The sequence below is a fragment of the Rhinatrema bivittatum genome, unplaced genomic scaffold (genome assembly GCF_901001135.1).
Source record: "Rhinatrema bivittatum unplaced genomic scaffold, aRhiBiv1.1, whole genome shotgun sequence".
Classification (NCBI taxonomy): Eukaryota; Metazoa; Chordata; class Amphibia; order Gymnophiona; family Rhinatrematidae; genus Rhinatrema; species Rhinatrema bivittatum.
In genome coordinates this window covers 622,740-634,759 of record NW_021820466.1, presented here as the reverse complement: position 1 = coordinate 634,759, position 12,020 = coordinate 622,740, and the positions used below count along the sequence as shown (strand labels likewise).

Below are 12,020 nucleotides of genomic sequence, written 5' to 3'. Positions count from 1 at the left end.
TAGAAACAAACCATGAGGCCCATCTGGTATCTGTCCAATTCTATTCTTGGTGCAATGCCCCAGAGACCATCTGCTCGCTGGCATTGCCCTCACGTCTTCAAAACTTGGGATCCTCTCTGCCTGTCTTCACCACCTCCATCTTTATACAGAGAGTCTGAACAGAATGCATTTCATGCTACCTTTTGGTTAACCCTGAATTTTGGCAGTCTCAAACAGAGAGGTTCTTCTAATTTTTAATTTAAAATGATTTCTAATAAATACTTTTCGTAGGGCTTCTTTTACTGCTTTGTTATTCAGGCTATAAATCATGGGATTAAACATGGGAATTAAAACATTATACAGCAGAGCAAAGAGCTTGTTTTGGTCCAGTGACTGCATGGACGTGGGTCTCAAATATAAACACATTATGGTCCCATAGAAGAGAATAACGACCGTGAGGTGGGAGGAGCAGGTGGAGAAGGCTTTGCGTCTTCCCTCTGTGGAACGGATCCTCAGGATGGAGGAGATGATGTAGACGTAAGATGTAAGAGTTGAGATGAGGCAGGGCAGTGTTACAAAAGATCCAATAATGTAAGTTATACTTTCAACAGTGAAGGTGTTGGTGCAAGAGAGTTTTAGCAATGCTGAGAGATCACAGAAGAAATGATTAATCTCATTGGACCCACAAAAGGAGAAAAATGATACGAGAACAGTGTGTGCCACTGATTCCAGAAACCCAAAGATCCAGGTTCCTGTGACCATCAATATACAGACTCTGGGATTCATAATTGCAGTGTAACGTAGGGGGTGACAGATGGCCACATAGCGGTCATAAGCCATGACTGTAAGAAGGACATATTCTATACCTAATGAACAGATGAAAAAGTACATTTGTGTAAAACACCCAATTGTAGAAATCCTCTGCCTCTTCCTTAAGAAGATGTCCATCAGTTTGGGGACAGTGACGGAGGTGGAAGAGATATCGAGGAAGGACAAGTTACAGAGGAAAAAGTACATGGGGGTGTGCAGGTGAGGGTCCAGGCACGTCAGGGCTATAATAGTGAGGTTCCCCATCAGGATGATCAGGTAAATCAGTAAGAACAGAAGGAAAAGGGGGATTTGTAGCTCTGGATATTCAGGAAAGCCCAGAATGATGAATTCTGTCACTGTGGTGAGATTTTCCTCTTCCATTGGACTCTGATACATAATAAGGGAAATTTAAGGAAAAATTGACATAGTTAGAAATCGGCTCATTAGATGCACATGAGGGGAAGCTATCAGATGCTACCCGGGGGCTCATACAGTTACCAGAGATGAAAGGAAATATCTGTCCATAGAGTTCAGCCTTTTTCACGCTGTCCACATTTGGATATTTACTTGTTTGTTACGTGGATGAGATGGAGCTCGGGAAGTCATCATTCATTTTCTCCGAGAGCCTCCTGGCACACCCATATAATGAGAGAGAACAAATGAAGGACCATTAAAGTGTAGCAGCTCTGCAAGTATGAAGGAGTCAGTTTTGAAAACCCAGACCAATGTTCAGTGTAAGATTTTACCTTCACACAAAAAAAGAGAGAGTCAGATGTAGCCACTAATCAGTCAAACACCAAGAAGAGTGGTACTCTAAAGAGACAAGTAAGAAACGTAATTAGAGCTCCTAATGTGTATTATAAACGTGGAAATATGTCAAATTTGTAATCCCTTCCCTGTAATCTCTTCTTCAGGGTAAGGGGCTCAGAGTCAGTACTGGGGCGGAGTCCTTGTCTCACTGTCCTTGTTTGCTGGTGTGAATGCTCCAATGAGGGGAAGGATTTCCTCTCAAGGACCAATGTGCTGACTGTTTCTGTGACTTCAGTGAACCAGCAAATAGCTGGGACTCTGTACTGGTGTTCCAACATACAGTTTTACCAAATCAAATCTTCCACAGGAATAATTTGCCATTTTGTACATTTTTTCCTTGTATCATCCATGATATAGAGAATTAATTTTAATTATAAAATCTGTCTCCTTGAATCTCTCTATTGGTTATTATGCGGGCCTGGTGGTAATGTCTACTGAGGTTTTCTCTTGGTGATACCTGCAATCTATTGCTTGATCTTGATTCTCAGCTCCATTTGTCTCCTCCTTAGTGTGTTAGATGGGCACCTCGTCTGCTCTCTCTGGGTGAGCTCTGGATTGGTAGAGCAATGTTTTCTTATCTCCTCTCAAACGCCGGTGGATTGGCATCCCCCCTTTAAATTATTTCTCCCATGTTGGTGCAGAGTCTCTCTACCTAGCTTGATGCACTCTCTACCTAGCTGCAATCAAGCTAGGTAGAGAGTACATTGTACAAAACGATTCCTCTTTTACTTTGCATCGCTCTAAATAACTTTAAAATCTTCACTGATGTTACCTGTGCTGTTTGTACCTCTGACTGTGATATGTAATATTGCCCCCCAAACTTCACCCCGAGTTTATAAGGTCCCCTCTTATTGTCTCTAAAGAGTCTCTCTCTCTCTCTCTCTCTCTCTCACTCTCTCGCCAGCAGCCCCTTGTTTTTATCATGGCTGCTATTTTCTCTATATTTGTAGCAACATGATAAATCTAGGTCTTAGACTGTAAGCCCTCTGGGGGTCAGGGAAATACTTGAATGTAATCCACTTTGAAGTGCCAAAAGTAGAATATAAAACCACTGACCAGAGAATATAAAACCACTGACCAGAGAATGTCAACAAAATTAAACCATACTCATGCACCTAAATCTACTGACAAGGTTAACCCATACACATGAAGATAAGAATCCACTCGCACTTAAATCACAGACCAGAAAATATAAACATTGTAACCATGTCACTGTTAGTAAAGTTAATCATTAACAATCTGTATCTATTAATGCTTATTATGATATGTAAGATAAGAAGAAAAACGTTATGTATTTAATATAAGAAAATAAATGTTAATTGTTATATTACTAGTGACAAGGTTACTGCTAGAAAAGTTAAACGGAATCAAACTGTCAACAAAGTTAACTTTTAACTTTGCTGATACTTTTAACAAACTATACCTGTTAATGCACCATATTAATGTTATGACCTTGAATGTAAGAATTGTTATACATGTAAACCAGAGTGAAGGCTTGCTCCAAACTTCGGTATATAAAAGCACACAAATAAATAAATTAAATAAATAAAGATGCCATATTTTGCTCAGAAGAGCTGCTGCAGTAACTACATCTCTGTTTATTTTTGACAGTATGAGAGATGATGAACGTAGAACATTTATCACAAGAAAACATCACAAATGAGAACAGCATACAAAACAAATCAATAGGTGCATTTTGTACATCATCAGGGGCTGTGTTCTGGATGATGCTTGGGTTCTGTGTTCTGGATGATGCTTGGGTTCTGCATCCTAGTAATGAAGGGTTCTACAGATGCCTTATTTCTAAGCTCATGACGACACTATGCAGCGCTAATTCTGTTTTCTTAACATGTCCAAGGTGTCTTTGTGCTGTGTGTGTGTGTTGTTTTTTTTACCTGGACATTTGTCCACTTTTCCATCAATATTCTTGGGTTTAGAAACTGAGTGACGAGTCAGGCGTATCTTCTGGGGAAGGGGGGGGGGGGGGGCGTGGATTTTGAAAAAGTGCCTGTATAGATGCAGTCTGGATGTTTTTATCCACAGGCTTTCCACCAGTTTTCAAAGGTAAAATCCCTTGGAAAGAGATGCCAGAGAGATTTACACCTGGGTGATTTGAAGAGATTTTTTTCTCCTTGGAAAATGCCATCTCTGGCCCCCCCCCCCCCCCCCAAGTCATCCCTGGGAACCCCCTCCTTCCAATGCAGCTAGCAATAAACAAGCCTTGGAGCATGGTGCAGGCTTTTAGCGGGGTAAGGAATGGGCAGCCAGTTTAATCAGATGATCAGCATTGACCTGGGCAAGTGGGTTTTGAAAAGTTCCCGTCCCATGCGCTGTGTTCACGCCCAGTGCACTCTACAGTCTTCGTGCCAAACGTCCCGGGTTAAGCTTGGGTATTCAGTGCTACCCCAGTCCAACATCAAAAAAACGAGCATGTCCTAAATTTTGTGCAATGCTAATTGTTGAACATTAGCACCTGGAAACGCACAAGGGGTAAAATGTCTGGCTGTTTGTGTGGGTGGCAGGGGACGGGAGTGAGGGAAGAGTGCAGATACATAATGACCTGCTCACGGCCTGAAGCAGCATCCCATTGTAGCTGTAAATGTCTGTGTGTGATCACGACCGCTGCAGTTACTGTGCAGCCCCTCCTAGGATGGCAATTTACCCAGAGCAAATCGCTATTTCCCTGGATAAATGACTGCAAATGTTGCCGGCTCAGTGTTTATCAGCATTAAGCAAACCTTATTCATGTTTCTGCTGTGACAAAAATGTGATCTTGTCTAATGAACCAAGGTCCAGATTATTCTCCTATACCCTAAATGATATGCACCTTAACAAGGGGGACCTCTCATAAGTGGGTCTCTGTCTCTTTCACAGCAATGTTCACCAGTCCTGGACGCTGCTGCAGGAAGCTCCTTTCAGTTCAGAGGCTTGAGTCTGTCTCCTCCATTCTCAAGTCCATGCATTGTCTCCCAATCTCTCTCTTGAGTTAAGAATATAAGAACTTGCCATGCTGGGTCAGATGATGGTCCATCGAGCCCAGCATCCTGTTTCCAACAGTGGCCAATCCAGACCATAAGAACCTGGCAATTACCCAAACACTAAGAAGATCCCATGATACTGATGCCAGTAATAGGAGACACCATTCCCTAAGTCAACTTGATTAATAGCAGTTAATGGATCTCCAATAACTTATCTATACCTTTTTTAAACACAGCTAAGAACATAAGAAATTGCCATGGTGGGACAGACCAAGGGTCCATCAAGCCCAGCATCCTGTTTCCAAAAGAGGCCAAAAACCAGGCCACAAGAACCTGGCAATTACCCAAACACTAAGAAGATCCCATGCTATTGATGCAAGTAATAGCAGTGGCTATTCCCTAAGTATAATTAATAGCCATTAATGGACTTCTCCTCCAAGAACTTATCCAATCCTTTTTTAAACCCAGCTACACTAACTGCACTAACCACATCCTCTGGCAACAAATTCCAGAGTTTAATTGTGCATTGAGTGAAAAAGAACTTTCTCCGATTAGTTTTAAATGTGCCCCATGCTAACTTCATGGAATGCCCCCTAGTCCTTCTATTATCCGAAAGTGTAAATAACTGAGTCACCTCTGGATCTCCTTCTGTTTCACTCCTCTCCACCTCCAGATCATGCCTTGTCACCCAGTTGTCTTGAGAAAATGTTTAGCAGTGAAGCCCTCTGTTCCCTTTTTCTGCATCCATCACACACTGCCTCCCTCTCAGAACTGCATTGCCTCCCTGTGTAACTCCTCTGACCCAAAAATGTTCCATTATATTGTAAGTTCCTTGGGGAACAGGACCTGCAACTCCATCTGTTCCTGTTTGTTCTTCATTTTGTGCTGTCTTAATATAACTCTTACCCATCGTTCACCGTGCCTTTCTTGTGCCTGGCAGAGCAGGAACAGATGGAGGCTGAGCCCTTCAAGTGCTGATAACCAACATCCCTCGCACATTTCTCACCTTCAGGGTCCTCCTCGTTCTATGTACGATCAGCGATGGCCCTCGCACATTCAGTAACTGAGAGATCTGCACCTCCTCTGTGCTCAGCAGGCAGGAGTACTTACATTCTCCTCCTGTCCCTTTGGGAAGGGACCCCTGAGGCTGAAAACAGCCAATCACAGCTCGCATGGCAGAGAAGCAGCGAGGGAGTCCTGCTTTGTGTCCTGGTGTAGACCCTTGTGTACACTTGTGATCAAGAGCATTGGGCAAGCATATTCCCAGGCTATAATGCAGTGGATCATTAAATGATGGGAAATGCTAGTTTATTAATCATTAATTATGGCATTTTGAAAGCAATCTGAACAATACTTAACATTTTCCGTGGTCCCGTACTCAGCATTTTACAGATACATAAGAGAGACAAATGTTAGTGGTGTAGTTGCCCCTGCTTTGTGCAGTTACAATGTAATTTGTGAGTGCAGGGCTTCTTTTGTTGATGTTATGTTGGCCTGTGTTGAAAGGGGTGGACACTGCGAACCCCCATACATCTTCATTCTATCGGCTGATGACAAACTGTTCAGCACAGCCTCGTGGTCTCTCTGGGCAGACTGGGATTAAAGGTCCCAATGTCCCATCATGATATAGACATAAGACACAAAGGTTGAGGTAATGCTGGGCAATTCTATAAGACCTCCAAAAATGTAAGTCACAAATTCAATGTCTGAGGTGCTGGTGCAGGAGAGTTTTAGCAGTGTTGAGAGATCACAGAAGAAATGGTTAATCTCATGGGAACCACAATAAGAGAAATGCCGTAGGAAGGCAATGCATATACCTCCACACAGAATCCCAAAAAGCCATAAGGGCTGCAAACATCAGCACGCAGAGGCTCTGAGTTATTATCACAGCATAGCGCAGGGGGTGACATACTGCAACATAGCGGTCATTTATTTCTTTAAACCTTTTTATATACCATTATAACAAAATGGATTTGAACAAAATGGTTTACAATTATTTCAAAATAAAAATAAAGAGATTAAAATGAGAAATTAAAATAACTAAAACTTCAAATAATGACAGAAAAATAATAAAATAGTAAAGTCAGAATAAAAATACATTGGTTTCCATATAATATAAAAAAAACTTTGCATATTTTAGTTAATATTTACTTTACTAAAAAGAAACAGATAGAAACAACGGTACTTATATCTACTAAAGAAGAATATTAGAACAGATTATCTTGCCTCTTGTTCCATAGCTTTAAATGCTTTGAATGCTTCCTTAAACAAATGTGTTTTAAGTGATTTTTTAAAAAACTTTACTACTAGCAATTTGACGTAGAGAGTTTGGTAATGCGTTCCAAAATACAGGTCCCGCGACTGAGAAGGCCCTTTCTCGGGTAATGTTCAATCTTGCTTGCCTTACTGTTGGCACATCTAGGAGATTTTTGTTAGAGGATCTAAGTTCTCGCAAAGGATTGTAGATTCTTAAGATTGAACAAAGCCATATAGAACTAGGGTTATTTAGTAAAGAGTGGATTATTGTTAATATTTTGTACCATATCCGGTACAAAATGCATGTGTATAAGTGCATGATATGGTTTTTTCTAAGTTTTCTGTAAACCGATACGATGTGCAAACGGTTGTCGGTATATAAAATCTGTAAATAAATAAATAAATAAATAAATGATAGGCAACCAATGCAGATTAAATAGAATGGGGGAAATGTGATGCTTTAGAGGTGTACCTGTGAGGATGCGAGCTGCGCTGTTCTGTATCAATTGTAATGGTTTGATTGATGTTTCTGGTAGGCCTAAATATAGGCCATTGCAGTAGTCTATGCCAGAAAATATCAGTGACTGGAGGACCGAACGAAAGTTTTGAATAGATAATAGTGGTTTTATCGTTTTAACAAATGTAATTTGAAAAATGCATTTTTGACCACTTTTGAAATGTGACAAGATAAAGAAAGGGTAGAGTCCAGTATAACTCCTAGATTACGTACTTGTTTAGTGATTGGAATAGATTCATTGTCAATCACTATGTGCGAAGGTGGACAATTAGTTGGGTTTTCAATGAAACTTAGAAGTAAGATTTAGGGTTTTTTTGCATTTAATTTTAATCGACTGTGGGCCATCCATTTCTCTATGGTTTTAATATAGATTTGAACTGTAGAAGGTTTTGTACCAAGATGAGTTGTATGGAACGAAAAGTTGGATGTCATCCGCATATATTGTTGCGGAGCGCTCGGAGAGCGATCCCACTTCCTGAGAGAGGTGTGTCCTTGGGCCGCGGCTCGACCCCAGAGGATTCCGAAGAGGGCCGCGGGAGGCGTGGCATGCCCGAGCATGGGTAGGACGGAAGCAAGACTGGAGTGATGACCAGGCAACAGGCCCTCCTCCGGACCTGCATGCTTCGGAAGACCCAACAACGCAATGTTGGTCTTGTGAACAGTCCTCTGACCGTTCCCAGCCCTTTCGGACCTGCCGCAGGGTACGGCAGAAGCAGCAGGCCGGACAGAGGCCAGGACAGCGAAGACTGGAACATAGATTCAGACGGGACTCAGGAACAGGGTACTGGAAGTGCAGACGTAGACTCAGAAGCAGTGTACTGGGAGTGCAGACGTAGACTCAGAAGCAAGGTACTGGGAGTGCAGACGTAGACTCAGAAGCAAGGTACTGGAAGTGCAGATGAAGACTCAGAGACAAGATACTGGGCGTGCTGACGTAGACTCAGGAGCAAGGTACTGAAGGTGCAGAGGTAGATTCAAAGGCGAGGTACTGAAGATGCTGAGGTAGGTTCAGAAGCGAGGTACTGAAGGTGCAGATGTAGACTCAGGAACAAGGACTGAAGGAAGACATGAGCACTGTCCCTCAGGGTACCCCACTCAGACCACTCCTGGGACTGAGTCAAGGGCCACCAACAAACCTTTTCAGATGGAAAGAAATCAGTAGAACTAGGGGGTCACACAATGAAACTCCAGGGAGGACGACTCAGAACCAATGTCAGGAAATATTTCTTCACTGAGAGGCTGGTGGATGCCTGGAACGCCCTCCCGGAGGAGGTAGCGAAAACAAAATTGGTGAAAGATTTCAAAGGGGCATGGGATGAACACTCTGGAGCCCTAAAGCTTAGAGGATGGGAATAAGGAAAAGAGTGCATGGGGGTAACTTGCTGGTGGCAGTTATTACCCTTAGCCAATAAGCCTGAAACTCTTGATGCAACTCCAACATTGATCCTGCTTCAACAACAAGAGATAACGGGGAATTGGACAAACAGAAACCAACAAGGGCCCTGACCTTGATGGTCTAGGAAACTGAAAATTGCAGAAACTACCATAAGCTTGTTGGGCAGACTGGATGGACTGTTGGTCCTTTTCTGCCGTCATTTCTACATTTCTATGAATAATAAGATATGTTTTATGTACAGAGCATTTATTACTCTATCTTTTCCTCAGATATGAGGTTTTACAGTCACAGGAAGAGAAAACGTTCTTCTGATCCCTGCACATTAGTATTGGAGCAGCAAGTTTACTTAGGGCTTTTTTTACCTCTTGGTTTTTCAGGCTATAAATTAATGGGTTGAACATAGGGATAAAACCGTTATACAGGACAGCAAAGTGCTTGTTTTGAGTGAGGGACTGCGTAGACGTTGGTCTCATGTATGAACACAGCATTGTCCCATAGTAGAGAATAACGACCGTGAGGTGGGAGGAGCAGGTGGAGAAGGCTTTGCGTCTCCCCTGTGTGTAACGGATCCTCAGGATGGCGGAGATGATGTAGACGTAAGACACAAGGGTTGAGATGATGCAAGGCAATGCTGCAAAAGTTCCCATAATGTAAATGAAACATTCGAGGGGGAAGGTGCTGGTGCAGGACAGTTTGAGCAGTGCCGAGAGATCACAGAAGGAATGGTCAATCTCATTGGACCCACAGTAAGAGAAACACAGTAGGAAGGCAATGTATGCAGCTCCATACAGAATCCCAAAAATCCATAAGCCTGCCGTCATCAACACACAGAGCCTCTGATTCATAATCACAGCATAGTGCAGGGGATGACAGACTGCGACGTAGCGGTCGTAAGCCATGACCGTAAGAAGGAGATATTCTTCACTTTCTGAAACTATGAAAAAATACAGCTGTGCAAAACACCCACCTGCAGAGATACGTTGCCTTTTTGTTAAGAAGATGTCCAGCAGTTTAGGGAGGGTGACAGAGGTAGAAGTAATATTCATGAAAGACAAGTTACAGAGGAAAAGGTACATGGGGGTGTGCAGGCGAGGGACCAGGCATGTCAGGGCTATAATAGTGAGGTTCCCCATCAGGATGATCAGGTAAATCAGTAAGAATAGAAGGAAAAGGGGGATCTGTAGCTCTGGATATTCAGGAAACCCCAGAATGATGAATTCTGTCACTGTGGTGAGATTTTCTCTTCCGTGCATTCTGAGAAAAGATAAGGGAAAATATGAAGTCATTACAGATAAGATGATTGTATGCACATGGGGGGGGGGGGGGTGATTTGGGGAGACATACAACCTGCTTTATGCATGAGACGACAGAGGAAAAAAACATTAGAATGAGCCAGCAGTAAAAGTCTCAGGAAGTCAGTTGTTTCAGTAAGGGATCAATATTCTTGGTTCAGAGATTATGTCTTGAGTTGTGATGGATTGGCAAATAGCTGGGTGATCGGCAAATGACTGAGAATGGGGGAATGCGTTTTTACTGCTAAGAGAGTAATAGGGGATTAGAGCAGGATCAGAGAGGCCCAAGTCAAGGCTATGCAAGTGTTGGCAGACCTTGTATGGAAGAGCCTGAAAGATTAATCTTAAATTCTTTTTACAAATTGTAGAAGCTTAAATTGCTAAATCCTATGAACTCAAAAGGCTGAAATTAAAAGTATGCAGTTGTTAGAGACCCAGTGAGACACTCAATTCTCACTCGGGCCAGGGAGGAAATGCTGGTAGTTCTGTTAATTTTTTATAAGATACTGTTTGGGATGAAAGAGTTTTCAGATTAGTGGACCACCTCACACCCAAAATCCAGAAAGGACATCATTGGCTCATTGAGACTGACTGCATGGACAGAGATCCCCTACTGGAATATTATATAGGCTGCCAGATGTGAGAACCTAAAGGGAATATTGTAACGCATTGGTTATGCTAAAAAAGATAAAAATTATTACATATATTAGGCTGCAGGCTGTCTCCCTTTAGAGATTCTGTATGCTGGATTTACAAGCAGTGCTCTCTGCAACAAAGCTTGGCCTGTGATTGATTATTCACTGCTATCTCATCAGCTATGGATCATCAAATCAACAAGACCAATCAGAAAAGCCTACCAAAGCACCCTGTTCGTCCCCCAAGGCAAAACCCCGCTAGGGAACAGGGCTTTTCCCACTGCAAGCCCGTCTCTTTGGAACTCACTTCCACCTGACCTCAGACACGACCCCAGCCACCAGTCATTCAAGAAAAAACTGAAAACTTGGCTCTTCAGCCAAGCATTTCCTTGATTACGCCCAAGCCACTTCCAAACTTCAAGCCATTTCCACATGCATACATGTCTCTGTTCCGCTCTAATTGTATTACTCCACCACCCTACCCTCCCTATTAAACCCTCCACCTTTCTAGACCCCCTGATTGTCCCTCTCCTCCTTCCATCCACGTTGTCCTCCCAATGCTTTTCCTCCCCTGCACCTCAGCCCTACTTCATCCGATACCTCCACATGTTTAGTTAATTAATTAGGATTTATCATTAGCCTTTTTGCAAGGCATCTGTATAATAGGATTATTTCCTAATCACCATGTTAATTATTGTTCTTACATGTTTCTTATATTTATTTGTTATTTAATAGTTCTTCGTTATATGTAATGCTTTCAAGCAAGTTAAAATGTTCTCTGTAAACCGATTTGATTTGCATACTATGTAAGAAGATCGGTATATAAAAAACCTAAAATAAATAAATAAATAAATCTCAGGATTCACAGCACGAGATCAAACACTAGAGACCCTAAATAATAAATCTAATAATGATGATAAAATAAAAAGTTTATTTCTCACACATTCCATCATCAAGGGCAAGATACAATATACATCCATAATTTTAAAACCACAAACAATGTATAATGAAATGGATCATCTGGAAAAAAAACCCTGATCTAACCTGAATCAACTGCTCCAAACGCTTGTTGAAACAGGAATGTTTTTAAATGCTTCTTAAAGAGCTTAACTGAAATTAAGAGGAAAAATGCTGAGAGTTTGGAAGCCCAATTAAAAAGTAAGCTGAAGGAACAGGAAAGTAATTATCAATATTAAACAATCATAACTCATGATTCTGCTGTGACCAACTTTGATCCTCTTTGCATGAACCAAGATCTACGGTAAATCACTTTGCCATGCCCCGAATAAATTCCACTTTAAAAAGGGCGTCTCCGTCTCTTCCACAGCAGCGCTCACCGGAACGGCC

At 42.0% G+C, this 12,020-nt stretch overlaps 2 protein-coding genes across 2 annotated transcripts; both read right to left on the bottom strand.

Moving 5' to 3' along the window:
- Positions 1 to 261: 261 nt before the first annotated feature.
- On the bottom strand, positions 262 to 5,751 carry LOC115081650 (olfactory receptor 1019-like; the record flags this gene model as incomplete). Its single annotated transcript, XM_029586072.1, has 2 exons — positions 5,584 to 5,751; positions 262 to 1,176 (listed from the first exon to the last, which is right to left on the bottom strand). Coding segments are annotated over exons 1-2 (1,083 nt in total), but the record flags the coding sequence as incomplete, so codon positions are not given.
- Positions 5,752 to 9,000: 3,249 nt separating this feature from the next.
- LOC115081649 (olfactory receptor 151-like) lies at positions 9,001 to 9,999 on the bottom strand. Its single transcript, XM_029586071.1, has one exon. It carries the CDS (start codon positions 9,997 to 9,999, stop codon positions 9,001 to 9,003), a length of 999 nt encoding a protein of 332 aa, XP_029441931.1.
- Between the last annotated feature and the right edge of the window lie 2,021 nt (positions 10,000 to 12,020).